Source organism: Falco cherrug, chromosome Z, assembly GCF_023634085.1.
Source record: "Falco cherrug isolate bFalChe1 chromosome Z, bFalChe1.pri, whole genome shotgun sequence".
Lineage (NCBI taxonomy): Eukaryota > Metazoa > Chordata > Aves > Falconiformes > Falconidae > Falco > Falco cherrug.
The window spans coordinates 74,537,904-74,558,793 of NC_073720.1; the positions used below are offsets into that span (position 1 = coordinate 74,537,904).

A 20,890-nucleotide genomic window follows, 5' to 3' on the forward strand; every position below is an offset into this window, starting at 1 on the left:
ATGGGTTTATTACTTGGATTGGGCCCTGCACCCAGCAAAGCCTTCTACTTTGCATTTGTTTTAAAAAGCAGATTGTGTGTAATTCCACTGTTTTCCACAAATCTCCATGCATAAAACTGTGCCCCAGTGTCATGAGGAGGTCATTTTGGGTTTGTGTCATACTGTAGTACATCATTTGTGAAACTGAAGTTGGCTTTTCAGTCATGTGACAGGTATGTAATGATGTTTTCCAGTGCTCTTTGTGAAATTTTTTTTTTTTTTTTTTTTTAAGGAAATTTGTTTTGGGCAAAAGCATATCACATGCACTCATGGGTTCTGCTTTTTTTGTCTTTCCCCTTCTCCCTTTTCCAGACCAGGATGAGAGAGCAGCGGAGCTCAGCAGGGAGCAGAATGAGAAGACCATTCGCAGCACACAGACAGCTCTCCGCAATTTCCGAGAGTTCCTGATCTCCAAGTACCCCTCTGAGACCCGTGAGATCTATGTCATCCCCTGCAAAGAGCTTGATGCCTACCTTGCTTCCTTCTTTGTGGATGCCAGACAGAAGGATGGGTCTGAATACGAGCCAAACAGTCTGGCCAACTATCAGTGTGGGCTGGAGCGGTATCTCAAAGAGCACAGGTATGGATACAGTATTACGAGAGATAAGGAGTTCAAGAGGTCCCAGGAAGCTCTAAAGCAAAAGCAGATAGAGCTCAGGTGTAAAGGAAAAGGAAACAAGCCACACAAATCTATGAAGCTCACCTTTGCTGATGAGCTTATCCTGCGTAAAAGAGGCTTGTTAAGCCGGTACAATCCTGAAGGGCTGCTGAACCTTGTCTGGCTGAACAACACTAAAGCGTTTGGACACTGCACAGGTTTCCATGGGTCCACCCTCAAGTGGGGAGACATCAGGCTGCGGGTGACAGAGACTGGGTTGGAATACCTGGAGTGGATGGGGCCAGACAATGGAGATGCCAACGCCAAAAGCAAGAGAGGGGGGACGGACTCACGGGTGTATGCCACCCAGCACTCCCCACAGACCTGCCCTGTGCAAGACTACAAGGAGTATGCCCAGAGGCGGCCTCCAGCCATGCGCTACGAGGACGCGCCTTTTTACCTGTCCATCAAACCTGTCGTCAACTTGGCTGCACTTCACTGGTACAACTGCCAAGCTCTGGGGAAAAACAAGCTTGCCAAGATGGTAAAGACGATGTGTGAGAAGGGCAACATCCCTGGTCGGAAGACCAACTTCAGTGTCTACCAGAGCTGTAGCACCCTCTCAGAAGCGCAGAGCAACCAGCTGGTGCTGATCTGCAATAACTTGAGCCAGCAGGCTGCCCAGTCCATGGCAAGCCACTCGAATACTGGCAACTTCATAGTGTCGGCATCCTATGACTCTTCCTCGGACACAGCTTGAAAGAGGGATATCACCTGAACACTTACTTCTTTTCCTTTTTGTTTCAAACGTTGAATTTGTGCCCAATAATACACATCAACTGTGATTGTACACTATTCCCCCATAGCCCTCTCTCCAGTGTTAATTCACTTTATAAAAATATAAAAATATATAATATATTTTTCTTTTTACAAATAAGTCAATAGAAATAGTTTAGTATTACTAACATAGTATTTATAGTGTTAATACAAAAATAAAAGGTTCTTATGGGTTATAATATAAATGCAGATTTTAAAAGGACAAAAATGGTTCTCAGGCAACAAGATAGACTGGAAATACCATTTTTAACATGCGCACATCAGTGAGTGTAAATCCCCAGGGAGGCTTACGTAGCAATTCAATTTTAAAGCATTTTTTCAACTTCTAATTTTAACATGACCTCCCAGAGTGGAGGAGACAAATTTATCACTGGCTGCTGCTTCTTACCTGCTGGCTTATGCTTGATCAGCAACACCAAGAAATAAGAGATACATCAATGTAAGTTCATTATATAATTTACAACATGTTTTGTCTGTTTTTTATTTTGTTTCCTGAGGCTCATTTATGCTAGATGGGGAAAAAAACACCTGAAGTCAGCTAAAGGCTATTTTTAACTTTTGGTTTTGTTGATGATTTTCTGTGATCAAAATGTTGCTGGTCTTTGGACTAAAAAGCATCGTTTTCAAAGATATGCAAAAGTACAATAGCAAAACCACTGTCATACACTTAATTTTAACTGTTTAAGCATGGATTGTTAGTATTTTGTGACTGTGTATACTTAATGTAAGATCTACTGACTTAACGCCACTTTCAGTATTCTGGGGAATGCAACAAGGCAGAAAAATCCACAATCTTATCCCAAACTGTACAAAAAAATTTGCATCAAATATGTCTTAAGATGTCATTTGAAATCCACAAAAAAACAGCATAGAGAGTCTAACAATTATTTCATATTTACTACAGAAAATGAAAAAGCGGGATAGTTGTAAGTGCTGGAAAACAAATTTAAGTCAGCTACGCATAACCTATTTCCATTGCAGACAATGGAATACGTGCATGTGAATCTGAAAGCAGAATTTGGTCCTTAAAGCCTTGAATTAATGAGTACTACTGTTCCAGCATTTGAGTTTGCAACGTAATTGTCCTTTTCTCTAAGTACAGAGAAAACATTAACAAATTCAGCACTTCAGTGAACGAGTATGATTCTTGACCTTTAAATTTATGTATGGTACTTCTCAAGTAATTCAGCTTAGTTTATGTTCCACTAGGATATCCCAGGGCCATGATGAGGCTTCAGACAAGTCTGCTGGGGTGATCTAATGACCACTGAAGTCAATGAAAGAGTCAACCTCAGCTGACTTCCCATGGTTGTTGGATCAAACTGTTCCTGAGGGGCTTTCTTATTTGTTTTTTTGGTTGGGTTTGTGGTGGTGGGTTTTTTTGGTTTTGGTGGGGGTTTTTTTGTTGGGTTTTTTTTTTTTGGGGGGTGTGTGTATTGTTTTGTTTCTGTGTGCATGTTTGTCTTTATTCCTTCATATTCCTGCATATCCTTCATATTCTTTAGACCTGCAACTGTGCAGTGACTTTAATCATCACTAATTCCAAAGAAAGGGTGAAATAGAGGTAGCAGACAGAATAAAAATCACCCACCTGGCACCATTTAAAAACTGTTTCTGTGTTGCTAGGATGAAATGTTCCTGTGTGCGAAGGAGGTGGCAGAATGCCTGCACCTCACTTAAGCCTTATTGAAGGTCTGTTTTGGGGATGGGGTAGGTAGCAGATGTGCCACTGGGAGGTCTAAGAGAAGAGATTTCCACTGTAATAAGCATCTGTCCTCCCACGAAGCTTCCTGCAGGTGGCACAGCCTGGCTGTGATCAGTTTGTGCTCTGCACGTAGCAAGGCTAGTACAGTCTTAGGTTTCCTGTGTGCCAGCTGTCCCAGGGTCTTGCACGCTGTGGCAGTGTAACCTCCAAATCCACAGCCCCTGAGTTACTGGCTGCTGTCTCTGGGGCGTGTATGGTGGGCAGTGGATTGGTAGGCTCCAGCAGTCATTCGTACTGCAGAGCTATACTTCCGTGACTTGGTCTGGGGGCTTGAGGCCGAATCATGACACTGCTGAAGTGAGTGCAAGCAGTGTCCTTGACTTTCAGTGCCATGGCAAATCTGGTTTGTAGGTGAAGGAGAAGGAAGCACAAACAGACTTTGGGTGCAGCCAGCAAGACAGCTGCCCAGCTGCCAGACAAGGCCAGCCATCTGATTGCTGTTTGCACAGCCTTGCCTTTTGACAGTGGTGCTTTTAATGTGATACAGTTAAAAATAGTTTTGTGAGGCTCATGCAAGGCTGTGGCGTTTATTGGTGTTTCCCACTGAGGACTTACCCAGCTGCTCTTAGTATGTGCTAGAGTGCAGGGGGTCTCATGCCAAGGAGCTCCCTAAGGGTGCCACATGAGAGCTCGACCATGGAGCTAACCTCTAGGACAGTCTGGGGTCTCTGTTTCTCCCTATTGGCACTCATCTCAGCACTTTGCAGTGGCAGCTATTGCAGGATCAGACCTACTTCCCCACCTTGCCTTTCTAGTGCTGCAACAGGTGGCTAGGTATCAGCTGTCCTTTGTGGGGCATCAGATCTCAGCTTCTCACCTCCCCTCCCCTGCCAAGCTGCTTCTCTTTGCTGGGAAAAGCTGCCTTGAGCTTGTAGGGGAAAGAAGCCACCCTAAGGTGTAGCCACCTTGTGTTTCTTCTCAAGCCCCACGAGGTGGGAAACCAGACCTTAGAACCAAATTGCTTCTCATGCTATTATCAGGCTCAGAGCTTGGCAGTGGTTCACATCTTCTGCGGGTATGCTTTAGGTGTGTTGCTTCAGAGTGGGCTATTTTGTGGGGGCTATTTAGTGTGGTAATTACAGTTACTCTTGTCTCCAAGGGGGCATGTCACTGGCTGCAGGTATGCCATACTGCAAGCAGGTCTTAGAGGTGCTACTTCACCTCAGTGCTGCAATTCAGCCGCAACGCAGACCTTGGCTCTATTGGCAGGAGCCAAAAATGCTCAGTGACCCAGAAGAAAGAAAACGGACACTCTTGCACATGAGCTGGGAGGTCATAAAAAGCATTTCCTATGACTTCTTGACTCCACATGCTGACTTGTTCTTTGCCACAATGTTAAGACGGTTTGTGCTGATGTCCAGCCTGTGTGCTGGGTGAGGCAATGTCTCTTGACACCTGTGGCTTAGCAGGGCACATCAGCAGCTTTTGCTTGTCTGATTGGGTGATAAGCTGTGGAGGATGTGTGCTTATTGTGGTAGCCTCGGTATTATGGGAGTGGTTTTGTTCTCCTTTGTGACATCTCTAGTAACTCAAGCTTCCAGTTGATGCTGATAGCAGATTGCCTGGCAAATTCTGATGGGGCAGCCCCAAACAGACTGCTTGTTTAAAAAGTTAAACACATATGGCCAGAATATGATACAGTAGTATCATACTCCACATACATTAGCTTTGAAGGGCATTTAGCACAACATACTACCCAGTCTTCATTTGTGGACAGTTGCAAGGAGTTGAGTGACCACAGTTTAACAAATTACTATTTGTTTTAAGGCCCTGGGGAGGGTTGCTAACCCACTGGGAGGGAGACTTCTGATTTAAACCACTCTCATGGTTTTGTCTCATGCTGGCAGGAGAGATGTCCCTGTCACTGTGGCTCAGCTACGAGGTGACAGCTCAGTTGCTTATAATTGTCTCTCAGTACTCCAAATGAGGGTGTCAAACCTGCTCCACCAGCAACCTGCAGGCTCACTGCAGCGGTGGGCCACTTCCCTGGTGGTAAGACACCACGGTGTGGCCAGGGGCTAGTGCTAGGAACTCTTACAAGCCTTCCTCTCTGCCTAAGCAAAGGATTGGGGTCTCCCACCACGGCTCTTGATAGAGTACCTTTTACCCAGAAATCAAAAGGGCAGCTGGCAAAACGCCGTCCTGCCTCCTGTCCAGCAGAGCCTGTAAGGCTCCTGACTGCATTGTGCTCCAATGTAAAGGCTGAGCTTCTGCATCACAGTAAGGCTCCGATTTCTGTAAGATGATGGTAGCTGGCTCCAAAGTGGTGCTCGATTTTCTCCTTTCGCTTTCCCTTCCTTTTTTCCTGCCACTCACCTTTCTTTGACACTGTTAGACCTCTTAGGTGAATCACTTCAACTCACTAGCCCAGCAGAAAATGCAGCAGAAAAAAGGGGAAGTCAGGTAATTTTCTGTCAGATTGCTGAGTTGAATCTGCTTACAAACTGAGATGCAAAGCCAGTGGGGGAGACACAGGAAGGTGTTCCCCTACCAGTACATTACACATCTACACAGAGTCATTAGCCTGGCTCAGCTACTTCGGCCTTGGAAACCCATCAAAAGGGTAACACAGACCGAGACTCTTCTGAATCATTTGCAGATGTATTGGTTGCCTTCAGCACCGTCTACCAGCTTGGGAGATTTGCTCAGTGCTACCAAGAGCAAAATTTGGCTTTGAACTTAAGAAAGAAGCAGACTGCCAAAGCACAGGCCTGCACATAGTGTGAAGGAGTCTGCACCAGTGTTAGTGCAGGCATTCCCACGTGGCCTTCTCCTGACACCAAACCAAGTCAGACATGGGGATTATACATGGATGTCACTGGACTGATCTGGATGCAGCTGTGCACAATAGAAGCACTTGGATCTGTTCATGTGATTGCACATATAGCTGGGCAGAGCTGTGGCCACTTGGACAGCTTAAGCTCTGGTTTTTTAGTCACTCATGCATGTATTTATGATATTGTGGGTTTGCACAATGTACGTGTATTCATGCAGGTAATTGGAACCGAAGTCTTTGATATCCGGGTGTTGCAAACTGCCTGTTTAATTTTCAAATACGTAATTATGCAACAAAATGTATTTTTAAGTGTAGGAGAATGAATACTGTTGTGAACTACATTGTAGACGAAATTACAAGGGATATCTAAAATAACAGCACATACTTTGTTCATTTGCATAGTGCAATAATTCTATGACAGCAGCATCCAGGCTGTTGACATAGAGGACAATCTAACAATGGAATCAGTGTCCCTGTTGCACATTCTCCTTTGTGAAGAACATCAGTGCTTTCAAACTGTTTCGTGTTTTTGTTTTTAGAAGCTGCTGTGCGCTGGTATTCAGTCTACAGTATAGCTGCCATCTTAGAAAGCTGTGTAGAGAATGAGACGCAAGCAACATGTTGTACTGCTGTGCGTGCTTGTCTCAGATGTTTGTGACCAGATCTTGTTGTGCTGTTTGCGCAAACGATGTGAGGTGGGAAGATGGGGATCAGAAAGAGCAGGTGGTGTGTCACTCTAGAGCCTGGGCTACCCTAAAGACTGAAACAGCCTTAAAGGAAAGTGAGATTCCTGTTGCACTAGGTTTCCTCCCTGTCCAGCACATATTTACCCTTTCTTGTCACCGTGTCTGAGTGCATCCCGTAAGTGCATTGACTGACCTGACTAGTGCATGGACTGATCATCCCTTCTGACAATAAGCTGCATGTGATTGTGATTGACTGACTGGTCTTCCCTGTCCCCGACATCCTCACTCCTCTTACCATCCCTGATCCTCTAATATTCCCCTCTCCTGGCATCTGCACTGGGGGCAAGGGGACCGCTTTGTGCAGGGCAGCTCTTGGCTGAGAGTTCCCTCCCTGCTATCAAGTGACCTTGTGCTTTGGGGATAACATGCTCAGGGCAGACTGCCTCGTGTCAGGTACGCGGGGTTTGTGGGATACTCAATGCGAGCACTCTGGAAGCTCGCATCTCTTGTACTGGAAGCACTCTTCCTCTCTTTTCTCTTCTGCTTTTTGGGAGAGTGCTGTCAAATCATGAAAGAAGATGAAATTCACTCCTGGGTAGGGGACCAGGTCCACATTTGTGCACTGTTTGACTTCCCGCTGACATCCTTAAAATAGGACTGAGATGACTGGTTCTAAACAGTACCTAACTTTTGGCCTCACTCCATCGTGGAAATCAGTTCATCTCATGTGGTGTGGGCAACAGGGCATTGGGACCCCCTGACTCCCTGAACTCGCAGAGGCAGTGTGACTGTGGGAAGGAGGAGAGCTTACAGGACACGGAAATATCATATGATATGCCTGAAAAGATCCAATTCATGCCTCTTGGTTAGGGTAGAGAAGGACTCCGCTGTTCACTATGAAAAGTGGTGGGAAGTGAGTCTGCACTTCTTCAACAAGGGTTCTTTGCTAAAAGTCAATGTGAAGAGATGGCTGTTTTGCTGTCCTTGTTCTTAAGAGGGAGGATGTATTTTTTTTTCTTTCTGTGCTTTCATGTGTTTGCTAAATCTGTACTCTCAGTGCTGAGGAGTGCAGAGAGAAGGCAGTCCAGCATAAAGTATGGCTAGATTCCTAGCCAAAAACTTGAACTATACTTTCTGGTGACAGTCCCCATATGCTGAGTTGGTGGCTGAGAACAGTACTGCATCAGCTGGTGTCTCGTGGCACATCTTTTGAGTCTGTGCAGAGCCAGCATGGGTGTTGCTGCACCACTCTCCAGAAGCTGAGAGCCTGGGGTAGCTTGCCAAGGACACCCCTATCACCCAGGCATGTGCAAGCCAAGAAGAGGGAAGGCCCGAAGCACAACTAAATGATGGTGCTTTCCCCATGGACAACGTATGACAGACACAATGAAGCTGAGCTGTATCTCCTCAAGGGTTTTGGAAAGCTAAAAGCCACCAGGGACATCACTGCTCCACGTCTTTCACAGCAGCGTAACTTCAGCTGGTGATGGAGTGGCCCTTCTGAGGACAAGTCAAGTTTCTCTGAGCCCCCAACAAGTTTTGTGGTTGCACTGCTTCCAGCTCCACAACTAGGTGCCAGCCTGCTCCTCCCCACTGCACTGTCTCTGGCTGAAGCCCTGTGAAGCTCTGCTGAAGTTGTCCTCCAGCACCTTGACCCTTCCAAAAGCAGTAGAGAGGCATTTACCGCAGTGAAATGCTGGAAGGCTAAAAAGCCCCATATCTTAGAGACACCTGTGAGCTTGTTGAAAAGTTTGACACTTGCCATTCAATGGAACATGTTCAAAGGAGTGGTGATGCTGAAAGCTTTAATATCTAATCTGATGGCGGGGGGGAAATTGGTTTGGCATGAAATGTGCTCATTACATAAACTGATGGGTTTTAACAATCTCAAGAGTCTCTGTCTCAAGCAAGGAATTTATTTCCTCTTGCTGAAGGGGTTAACGTTAGTTGGTAATGCAGACAAAATTGTGTTTGTTTCATTATACAAATGCCATTAAATGAGTTGTCTGTGCATTGAAAATGGACTTACTGTTTTGAAGGGATTAGGATGCTTTTGTTAATCGTTTATTTTTGTGCTCAGCATTCATTACACGGTAGCCACTGGTATCTGAAAAAATCAGTACCTTTTCAGATTTCAATTTGTTTTTTTCTAGTTAATAGAGGTTTTGCTCACAGTGTTTAAGAGACTGGTAAGGTAGGTGCTGTCATTGAAATTCAGTGGGATAGAGTTTCAGCGGGAATTAGAAGAGCTGTTCAGCTTTTACATAGTGTTTCAGGAATCCGCTTGTGTGTTTTTTCATTACTACTGTTTTATGCAGTCTGTAAGTGTCCAGAAAATAATGAAACAGCCAAGGGAGGGTAAAATAATCAAGAAAATGCAAAATACTTTGGACAAAAACATTGTATTATTTTTACACTAGAAAAGTAAACTCTTAAAATTAATTTTATAGATACTATCTTTGCTACTTCAGCTGTTACGTTTGCGAACAAAGACACTCTTAACACTCCTCATGCCTAGAATTTCATCTAGGCTTTCTGAAGGCTGTAATCCTGCTGACTGTCTTCCTTACCGTTATAGCATGTTCTCAGCCGGCCTAAATCATGCATAGCCTTCAGTATCCCCTGGGCTGCCCCACACTGCTCCTGCCAGAACTCCTCCTCTTCTACTGTCAAATATTTAATACACTCACTGTATGTCACATTTCCAGCCTGAAAAAAAGCCAGTGCAGGAGACTTACTGCAGCCTCTGTGTCTTCAGCAGTGGATGCAAAGTCTAGATACAGAAGGCAAGGCAATAGTGACTGGCTTCAAACCAAATTTGGTAATTTTTGGGTAGGAAGGCAAATCTTCTCCTAGTGGTTCTGAGGCTGAAGGTGTGCTGAAGAATGACTGCAGTGTAAATTGCTTTGTTGAAGCCTTTGTTTTCTGTATGGTGCTTACAGTTCAGATCTTCCAAGCTTTGCCTTCTATGGGAGCTTTCTCTGTGAGCTGCTTGCAAGACTGGGTTCCTCTGCACGAGACTGGGTGCATGGATGTGAAATGCAGTTGCAGAAATATCCAGAGCATTCAGGGATGTGCAGACAAAATGTGGCATAAAATGTCTTAATGGAGTCTGAAAGCCGTCAGGGGAAGAAAAGGTGAGAATCTGATTTTGCTGCAGTTTATGGCAGTGCCTGCAAGCTGCCTGGTGCTGCTGCTGGAAAGGGTTTGGTGCCAGTTCTGCAGCACTGTGAGAACTGTATGCCCATGCCGCCTGCTTCCACTCAGCTTGGGATGTGAAATGCACTTGGCTGTAAGCACGTGACAAGCCTCACTGGTACAAATGGGTCTCTAAATACTGAAGCCTGACATCGCTTGGCCATAGGTGCATTGTCAGCATTTGGTTTTGTCCACGTGACCCATTTATCTCAGGGTCAACTTGAGTAGAGCAAATATTCAAGATTGGAAGAAAAAAACCTGGCAGAATATTTAAGTGTGATGAAGACAGTATAAAGGCAGTGGGAAAACCTGGCAAACACAATGGAAGTTTTTGTCTTTTTTTTTCTAAAGAAGACAAAATTATCCTTTAATATCCTACTTCGTTTTACACTGGAATTAGAAAATAATTTCCATTTGTTTTAATTATCTGCTGGCCTTAACTCTGCCTTTGACAAGCACTTTTGCTATGACAACCCTTGGTCTCATGGTGAGCAGTGCTAGGGAGAAACAGCTAAAGTAAGGCTTTTATCTTTCTATGCATGCAATATTTTAATCTTTCTAATCTTTTATTGTGAATGTGTTTTCTCCCATTTTGTAAATTGACAAGATTAGCACTGTTTCTTCCAAAACAGCGGCTAAAAAACATAACCAAATTTCCACCTAACAATGTCAATTCTGATTCATTCTCAGTTAAACCTCTAAGACTAACTTCCACCCACTGACTTTAATAACAAATTAACTTTTTTAAGAACAATTTGTAAAAAATTAATTTTGTTAATTCTTTTGTTTCATAAGAAAAAGATTCACTGTCTTGCCAAATAATAGTAATAATAATAATAATAATAATAATAGTAATATTTCTATGCAGTGTGTGAATCAGTGATGTTGCTGTTTAAATTTTGCATGTTTTCTAGGTGTTTTGACATTTGTATGTTTATGTGGTATTTGTAAAAATGCTAACTATTGCTGCTATAATCACCACTGTTGTAAGTAACTGAAAACTGTACTATGAAGCTGTGCCAGTTAGCAGGATTTTTTTTGTGTGTCATGGTAAAATTCTGCATTCTGCTTTTCATTTCTTGTTTTAAGCCAGTATTTAGTGCCTTCTGTGGAAGGAATCAATATGTTGTGGTAGACAGGAGGTGCCAAACTTCTAATATCTTGTTCTGCACAGATGATCACTTACCAGCTTGAAGCATAAAAAAAAAAAAGGTAAAAAGAAAAGAACAGTCTTGAACTCTCCATCTTTCTTCAAAATGTCTTCTCATTAATGTTCATTTGGAAAAAAACCTCTTTAACAGAGCTGAAAAGAAGCCATCTTCCCCAGCTATACCTCCTGCAGCAGCAGTCTGCCAAGTGTGAAATATGAGGGGTACAACGGAATCTGTAGTACCCAAATATTCCTGTTGGTAACGGATCCAGTGATTAGCCGAGCCTGTTAAAGTCATTGCAGAGCATGCTAAAATGCCATTTAATGAAAGCAATCCTCTGATTGCCATAAGAAACTGTTAGCTCTCACAACAGTTGTGAGCCTGCTCTTGTAAACAAGTGTCAGCTTGGTCAAGCGATGGATTCCAGTCCCCGTTCCGCCTCCGCTGAAGCCACACATTGCTGCCAAATGAGACTTGGACGAAATTCAAGCTCAAGATTTTTGGTCTTGTTCTTTTCAACTGCTTTCATGGCAGACAATCCCTGTTTATCAAAATTCTGACATTACATTTTCAGTTCCTTTTCCACCCTCTGCTTAGAATCTGGCAGTATAGCAAATACACACATTCATACACGATCATTTTGATTTTGATAAGATTTTGGCAGGCTGAAATTGTACCATATTTAATCATACAACAGAAACAGACAGGAGGGAAATGCGAGATGTTCATCTGTCTAGTGCATTTCCCAGCCAGCAGGCATGGTCAACTACATGGTCTTTAAAATAGTATTTTGTATGGAAAAAAGAAAAGACTAACCATCAGTTTTCCATTTCTACTGAGAGATAAAAGCTTGTTATACATTTTGAAAAGACTTTTCAAATCAGAATACAGTTTTAACAAAAACTGTCATGGGAAAACAAGAGTACATTGAATTAATCCTTGCGGACACTGGTCTAAAGCCATATCTGTTCCCCAGCAAGAAATTTTACAGGCCTCATCACGTAAAATACTTCCAAAAAACAAGTTTATGCCAAAATTTTCAATGTAACCCTTCTTTCTGTGATACCAGCACACTTCCAAAAAGCAGTATTAATGGATGCAGCCCAGAACACACTGAAAATCAACCCATGTGATAGGTCACAAGCCAGTACCCCACAAAGTGATGAATTTGAAAGCCCCAGCTGAAGATCTAAAGTGGTTAGGATGCTCAGAAGCCTTTTGCAGCACCTCAGTTCCCATCTCTTGGAGGAAATAGGGCCTTCTTCAGAAACGTTAGGCCCTTTTATTGTTCTTTAAAAACTGGTAGCTTCTTCAGGCTCCTTCTGCCAGATCAGAAGCCAGCTGAGAGCAGTTGCAATGTGTTTCTCCATTGTTTTGCTTGTCTAGTAGCCATTTACACATGAATGCGTGCTTCCACTTGCCTAAGTGAAGAGTTTGGACTCCACAGAACTCCTGCCTATGTGGCCCTAATATGAAATATGCAAGGCAGTGATATATGGTCTTATATCCTGCATTTCTTCTCTTTATAGCTAGATCTGAGTCTTCAAGGTCTCACCAATGTCACTAATTGTCTTACCAATTGGTCTTCCTAGCTGCTTCTATGTGTTGGCCCAACTTGCAAAAATAAATGCATCAGATTCCTGCAGCACACAGATGTTTTTCTCCCCCATCTTCTTCTCTTCTGTTGTGAAGCTAGATATATCTGCATTACCTTCAGCTTAGATTTGAATCAGGAAAGCAATCGATATCCTTTATTTAGCACTTTGCATGCTGGAAATGCAGTTACTCTACAGGTGCTGATCTGGCATTAGGATTTAGCCTGCTGCATGTGGTGTGTTAGAGTCTCTAGTGGCATTTGTTTGCTTTTCACCATGATTCACTGGTTTCAAGATGCAAACTAGCTGATACTAATGGTGCGCTGGTTTAGATGCCACCTCCCAATCACTGTGATACCTTGAGTATGCATGTTGTCCAGTCCTGTAATTGCTTTTCTAATTGCATTTTTCTGAAGGGCATTGTATTGCAGGACAAGCTTTGTATTTTCTTTTCTTACTATTTTTTTTTCCTTTTTCTGTTTCTTTTTCCTTTTCTTTGCCTTTTCTTTTTCGTTTGCCTGTGCCTTTGCCTTTTTTCTTTTCTCCAAGAAAAAAAAATATAGCTTAGGCTGTGCTGCTGTGAAGAGCTAGGAGAGAATTATCCATCCAAACCCGAGTGGAATTTGGGGATTTGCTTAGATTTTTTTAGACCCCCTTTGCAAGCCCCAGCTGTAATCAGCTATTTAAGGCAGAGATCTTAGCATGAGCAGTGCTACATATCTGCCACTCAAAATGCAGTTTTCCACACTGGGAACCTTCTTACACAGATCTCTTGCCCCTGCATTTGGGAGATAATATATACAGTGTTTTGTTAGGGAAAAGTAACATTTTGATGCATTTCAATGCATTAAGCTCTGCAAGTCTGAGGGGAAGGGAAAGATTACTGGATCATTTTCTGAAAATCTGAGCAAAAATTGTCAACTACAGTCCATTTTCGGAGCTGCCTATTCAACCCCATTGTCCTCAAATTACCTTCTCCCTGGAGTTGCACAGCGACCTGAGAAAAAGGAGTGCAAAGGCTTTGCTGCTGTACATGAGGCAAGATTGCATGACTTTGAATGAGGAAAGATTTCAAGATATACTTTGAACCCTAGGTCTCCAACTGGGTTTTCAGGACTGGTAATCTTCTTACTTGTCAGCTGGGTAGGTTTTGACCCATATGGATGCCATACTGCTATTTCTATATTTTTAAGAAGCAGATTTCCTACAGGGTAAGGTACTTCACAGGTGAAGACCAATATGGTCATCAAAGTTGTCTGTCACTTGTCCCAGCTGAGAACTGTTTGGTGGGTGTTTTTTTTGTGTGGTGTATTTTCCCCCTACTGTGAGACACTCCAGTCTTCTTTAATTGGGATAGAGTAAACAAACATATGTTGTACTGCTGTCACACTTCAGTCAGATGTCTCCTTGAAAAATGTACTTTCAGTGTTTGAGTACAGAAGTGCCCTCAGTAAGAAGAATGCAAATCCAAGAGGCTGGGTTTTTTAAATGATGTCTGAGTTTCATCCCTTGCTCAGTTGTCAGATTAGACTTTTGAAAAGAATGGATTCAGTTGTGTGCTAACTGGAGTGTGATATCCACTTTTACTGATCTGCAAATTCCAGAGACATTCTGATCTTTATTGCACTCCAGCTCCATTTTTATTCCCTTATGATAATCTTTAAGAAGTCTGGTTCTGCTGCATTAGATTGATTTCACTGTCTGTACGATGTTTGCTGCTATTGTAGTGTGAATTTTTATTTTTGATTTTTTTTAACTTTGTATTGGTACAGCCTTAAACTTACAGAATTAAAGACCATTTAAAAAATAATCAAGGTAGTCATTGATGTCTGTGGTAAGTGCATGCTTTATTCACAGTATTTTGTCTGTAATTGGTTGTAGCAATAAAGTCTCATATATTTAATAAACTGCTTTCTGCAAAGTTGACTGCTTTCTTCAATCTAGTGAAAACAATTTACTTGGCATTTCAAAGCACATTGTATAAAAGAAGTACAGCTCACTCTCATGCTTTTCAAGTGCGAGTATCAGCATAGCTGGGAAGTTCCCATGGACCTGTGATGCATTTTGATTAGCGGAGTGCAAATAGGCTCACCGAGAAATAGTTGCTGTCATACCCTCTTACTTCTGGGGTTGTGTTTCACGAAAACTTTTAAACAGTTGCTTAAGTAAGTATGTCCTTCCCTGCTCAGGAATGCACTTAAAAGCAAGCTTGACTTGAACCATGTGCTCATTTAATCTCACTTCAGTAGAAATGAAAGCCTACATCCTGAGAGCCTTTTTGTATTAATTTTCCTGAACCTCATATGGTTACATCAATTCCAAGGCACAGTTTGGCTTAAAGTTATTTTGCACTTTGAATTTCAGCAGTAAGGTCTGCTCTCCTCATAGTTTTGTTTTAGTGTTCATCTAGAATAAAATTAAATGTGCATCCAAGGATATGCATCTTTTAAAAGAGTTGCTTGTGAGGTCTGAATTTTCTCTGTTCAGGAGGTTTTAAAATTAAAGGACTGGAAAATTAAAGCTAGTAAAGCCCCTATGTTGTGAAAGAGGAAAAATCCTAAGTGGAAAAATCCTTAGAGATCTCCAATAAAATTCCACTTAGGTTCTGCCAAAGGAACATGAGAAAAAGGATAAAGCTGAACCCCCCAAGGAACTGCCATCTAGGGAACAGCAATGTGTTTGTGTTGGTGTCGGGACATCAGTGCAGGACAGTAAGAGCTAAGTGACACCATGGGTGAGGTACAGAGGAACAAAGTTTTCACCAGGTATTCTGGGACTGCATTCCCATTACCTGGCAAATTCTGCTAAACTGATCTTCCTCTTGCTGCTTGGTGCTACTGGTGGAACTATGTGTTGTTGCTCAGCACAGCAGCACATAAAAGGCATCGTGTCAAATCATGCCATAGTCCCAGTGACAAGTGACAAGAAAAAACAGAGGCCTTTGGATGAAGAGACAGAGAAGTGAGGTATGGACAGGTGATGGCCAGGGGCTAGCAGGGGTTTTGATGTCTGTTGCAAAATGCAGTTATTGTGGTTTAACCCCAGCTGGTAATTAAGCACCACTCAGCCGCTTGCTCACTCCCCCCTCACACAGAGGGTTGGGGAGGAGAATTGGAAAGGAATGTAAAATTCCACAGAGATAAAAGCAACTTAATAATTGAAATTAAATAAAATATAACCAAAAGAACAACAATAATAATAATTATAATGCAAAGAAAGGAGAAGGGGAGAGGAATGAAAAGAAAACAAGTGATGCACAGTACAACTGCTCACCACCTGCTGACTGACACCCAGCCAGCCCCCCAGCAGCAATCGGCAGCACCAGCCAACCCCCCCCAGTTTATATACCAGGTATGACATCCCATGGTATGGAATACCTCTTTGGGTGGTTCAAGTCACCTGTCCTGGCTGTGTCCCCTCCCAGTTCCTTGTGCCCCTCCAGCCCTCTGACTGGCAGGGCCTGAGAAACTGAGAAGTCTTTGACTCAGTATAAACATCACCCAGCAACAACCAAACCCATCGGTGTGCTATCAACATTGTCCTCACACCAAATCCAAAACACAGCACTGCACCAGCTACCAAGATGAAAATTGACTCTATCCCAGCTGAAACCAGGACATCAATAAACCTGTTGTGCTGCGGGCATTTCGGGCGAGCGGGAGTCAGATTCAAATACTCACAGAGTTCAAGATCTGATCCGTTTATTGTACAAACCAGGTAGACTTTTATAAGGCATTCTATAAGCGTGCAATAATGTGGTTGGCTATTTTACAAGCGTATAATAATATGATTGGTTAACAATTGTTTACTGGGAAGATTTCTGTTTCTGCTTGTTCTGGCATGTAGGCTCCTTTCTGCGGTTTCCCAGCTCCTCTTATCACGTCCCGTTGGCCTTGGTTTTGTGCAAACATCTGCAATTTGCTCCTTTTTCTTCATCCCACTGTTCTGGCCGTAACCTCGTCTTATTTCTTCAGTATTTTTCCACTTGCTTCAGAGTTCAGTATAATCATTCAATACAGCAAGAGCCCCAACACCGTTGGATCAAACTCCTTTGCTTGGACTAAGCTGTCTTCACAGAGGTTGAAGTTGATGTGCTTTCCTTTGGTCTAAAAGTGAGCAGGCAGGTGGTGGTTAATGTTTAATGTGGTTAATGCAGATTGAGCTAAGCAAATTGGTAAGTTCTGGTAACTCAGCCGTTTTTCCTTTTCCCTTTGCACACTGATTTAACCCAGATTGCCAGTTTTAGAACTGCCACGCTTCCTCAGCCTGTGGGATGGCTGCAAGTCCTCTCCTCCTCCTCTCATTCCCAAGGATATCCCACAACAGTGTGCACACATTGTGTGCAGTCCTGCAGGGTTCAGCCCTTCTGGGTAGCTAGGCAAACAGAGCTGAGGAATTTGGCTTGGGCAACCTGGAGTGCTTCCCTGGGAGATGTCACAGATGTGATGAAATCTTCTGGTTGCAGCTGAATATATCTGAAATTTGTGCTTGAGACATTGCTTAAGAATATCATGACTGCAACTGATGGGGAAATTGCTCAGGGACATTATAGCATGTTGTCTCTTCAGATAGGCTTTGGAGATGGCCAAGTGGGGTCCCTACCTTGCTGGTGGTTTGCTTTGTACCAACAAAGACAAATGGAAACATTTGGCAGCCATCCTTGGAAAGATCTGCAAGATTTCTTTTTAGAGTAGCCTGATGGCTTACTATGTTCCAGCCTTCACTGTTGATAGTGTTGAATAGCTCTCAAAGACAATCATTCAAAAGAAAAAAAAATCCAATGGCTATGTGTGAGATTCAGTTATTTGTATATGGACACTTTAGTCTAAGGGCCAAATTCCTACACGTACCTAGAAGAGAATGCACATGCAAGACTAGCAGCACGAGACATGCCTATTGCTGTTCCTCTGAAAGCTGTGAGGAAACAACACCTGGGAGAGCTTGAAGACAAAATCCTGCAAGTAGCATGATTATTTACCTCAGAGCTCCTCATGTACTTGCAAGTACAACATTTTTAGTTATTCTTGCCCTTATGTAAACAGAACAGAACTGGAGAAAAACCTGCTTCAAATGTATTCCCCAGGGAAAGGCGGGCAGAAGCATTGAGTGTTGCGGTGATATGATGCTGCTAGCCATGGGGCCATTAACCTCCTAATGCAAGGTGACACTTGTCATCTGCATTTGGAAGGAGATTTCTGTCTGTCTGGACCTTATTGAGGGACACTCAGAAATGTTCTTGGAGGCTCAGAGTGGCCAGATGATCTCGTGTGCAGAGCGTTGCCTGAGGAAACCATTGAGCAGACAAGCATTGCCCGTACTACAAAACCAGACAGCTAAGCTGTATCCTCTGCAGGGCTGTCTGCTATGGGGTTGATCTCTCCACATTGCCTGTGTCATTCAGGATCCTGTGTCTGGATCAGCCCCTTCTGGAACAGGGACTGGTTACTCGCTTGTAAAATGGGGTCATCAAACTGCTCAGCAGACCAGAAATCGGTCAGGCTATATTGGTGCTGTATCAGACAACCAGTGCCTGTGAGCCAGCAGGGAGCACAGGAGTGTTTCCCTGCTCACCTTGTGAGAGCTGGGTGGCCTCTAAGCAGCATCTAAAACCCCATGTCTTTCTAGACAAGAGTATCTGGTATCTGCCAGGAGCCTGTGATATGTGTCAGCATCTTTGCAGCATGGGCTAGCACAAAGACAAGTAAAGGCCAGGTAAAGATGAGTAGAATCTGGAGATTTTAAGAACATCCAGATATGGCAAAGATCTTTATCTTCTTTATTTGGGGCAAATGCATGGGGGATTAGTTTGTGTGCTTCCATAGTGGGAGGATGAATACATCCCCTTGACTTTTTTGATGTAGTGCCACTGAGACAGTGACTGCTAATTTGCAGCATGAAGAACAATGGATGCTGTGTGAGGACCTGTCTTGGTTTTAGGGGAAGAATGCAGCGATGCAATGGTAAGTCAGATCCAAGACCTCAGCAGTTTTGATGGCACCTTACTAGCTTGTCTGGCAACCCTCCTCTTCTTCCCTCACCAAACACACTCAGTACAACTCCTGGCTTCAGCACAGAGCAGAGTGTTAGATGTCTAGACATTTACCACGTGCATTTCAGCTTAAAATGTCTGGCATGGAGCACCTACAAACCATCAGATAATAGTACAGTTGTCTGCACTGGTGTAAGGTGTCTGCATGTTTTGGCAAGCAATGACAAATATAACTTGTTTTTTCCTGTACAATGTATCATCTCAGTGGCAGTAGTTTGGCAAGAGAGCTTGTGCCTGTGTAGATAGCCATGTTGTGTGATTTTTCAGGGTTTCTGCCGTAACTGTGGCATCAGGTGAACTGAACACAAAGATGACTTTCTCAAAGGAATCATTATTACCGAGGTGTTCCAGTGCTGCGTATTTACTTACCCGCATCCCCTGAGTGTTGTTTGAAAATAAGCCCTCGGGTAACCTCCAGTAAGAGAGAGGCAAAAGGTGTATTAGGGGTGAGGGAGCATGACTCTGAGATTTAGGTGTAAGGTCTCCTCTGTGTTTGTTAGTTACTCCTGCTGTAACGTACTTGTAACACAGTACTAAGTCAGGACTGGCTTGCTCGCAGGCAGCCGGTGAGTTACAGACGTAAAAGTGCGGTCTCACAGCACTTGATCCAGAACCTGCAAGTGTTGATGTGATTATAACCCAGAGCACCAGTGCTGGCAAGGCCCTTCTGGATATCCGATGTGCATTCCTGGCTGCTTGATGTTTTTTCAAATTCTGTCTGACAGGTCCCAGTAAGAATTCCTGTCCATGCCCGGTAAGGGTGTAGGTTTCCTTAGTGCCTCCTGGCGGTGCCCCCAGATCTCTGCCAAGTATTCGACAAAGTGTTCAGACATCATTTAAAACTCTTAGAGCATCATCCAGCTGCTGACAGGCAACGTCGGGCAAAGAACTTTGTGGTTTGGTACGCAGCCACTGAAGTCAGCGATGAAAGCAGGATGGGAATACCCTTATCGTTAAACAGAGCCCATGCACTGGTGCGCTTTTGAACCAATATCCCAGCCTTTTCCATGACTCCTTCACACTGTCTGAAAAAGAAAGGGATAAACTGTTTTCTCCCAGAAAAAAGAAATCAAATACTGGTTATGCTGATAAAAAACAAAAAGAGAAGCAAGGATGATGCATTTCCTTCAGGAGTGGTAAATTGGGTAATTCTTGTTCCAGCCTCCTGATGATACAACACTCTCACAGACGGTAGCTGATAAATGCGTGCCATCACTATGCCATCATTTTATTTCATGTTTGTTTTGTTAGGCTTAGTGTCCTTTGCTGCAAGTATTACAGCTGCACGCTGTTTACAGTAGCCATCACTTTCTGATCTGGCCACACTTTCAAGCCTTAGAGCAACTTGTGCCATAAAGAGAGTTTATGAAGACAAGGTGCCTAGTGGGAAGAACAGGAAAAAGTGATACAGACTATCATGGTGATCACATGGTATAAGGTATGATAAAGTATGAAACACTGCTGAATGCTCATCTGTGTATCCTGTTCTGGTGCAGCACTCGACTCACTATCCCAGTTCAGGACTTAAGTAGCGCTAGTAAAAAGCTGTTACTGTTAGCACTATTAAGTATCAGAGCTCAGCTCAACCCAGATGTCCCAGTTTTGAAAATCTGGAATTTGGAGAAACCAGGAACTATGACTTAATTTCCTAGCACATGATAAACCCTGCCCTTAAGTGTCTTCGGTCGTGGTTCAATAAATTGCCTGAGTGACACTGTGATTCAGGAAATGGCCACCATAATTTTCAAACCCAGGCCTGTCAGAAGTCAGTATGAGCATGTAGTATGAGAACTTCAGTGAGGCTGATGCTAATATATCATCCAGGGCAACTGGACAAGTACCGTTAGGTTCTTGATTTTAGTAGGCTGTTTCCCAAAGTGTTCTTGGTGCTCTTGGAAGTAGTCCTTGGGTGAGCCACCAGTGTGAGCCAGTGGCAGCACATGAGATGGCAATTTCAGAAGCAGTAGCAAGCAACTTGTGGGGAAATGTGCCGTGGGGGTGTATGTTACCAGTCTGTGTGCTGGGCAAACAAACATCCTGGGAGGTGCAAGGCTTTATGGAGAACTGAGCTAAGATTTGCTTATTGGTAGGGGGCAAACAGTGCCTCAACAGTCATTGTAAGAGGGTTGTAGCAAGGCCTCAGGGCACAAGAGGGCAAACCCTTGTTGAGGAGTTGCTGGCAACTGAACAGCTCAT

At 43.4% G+C, this 20,890-nt stretch overlaps 2 protein-coding genes across 2 annotated transcripts in view; one reads left to right on the forward strand and one right to left on the reverse strand.

Moving 5' to 3' along the window:
• Positions 1-14,858, forward strand: part of KIAA1958 (KIAA1958 ortholog) — a 73,079-nt gene extending 58,221 nt beyond the window's left edge. Inside the window, exon 3 of the mRNA XM_055698430.1 lies at positions 352-14,858. Within this exon, the coding sequence (XP_055554405.1) occupies positions 352-1,397 (1,046 nt within the window). The 3' untranslated portion in view covers positions 1,398-14,858. The remainder of the gene's footprint in view (positions 1-351) is intronic.
• Positions 1-20,890, reverse strand: part of INIP (INTS3 and NABP interacting protein) — a 231,057-nt gene that overhangs the window by 177,286 nt on the left and 32,881 nt on the right. The window lies entirely within an intron of this gene.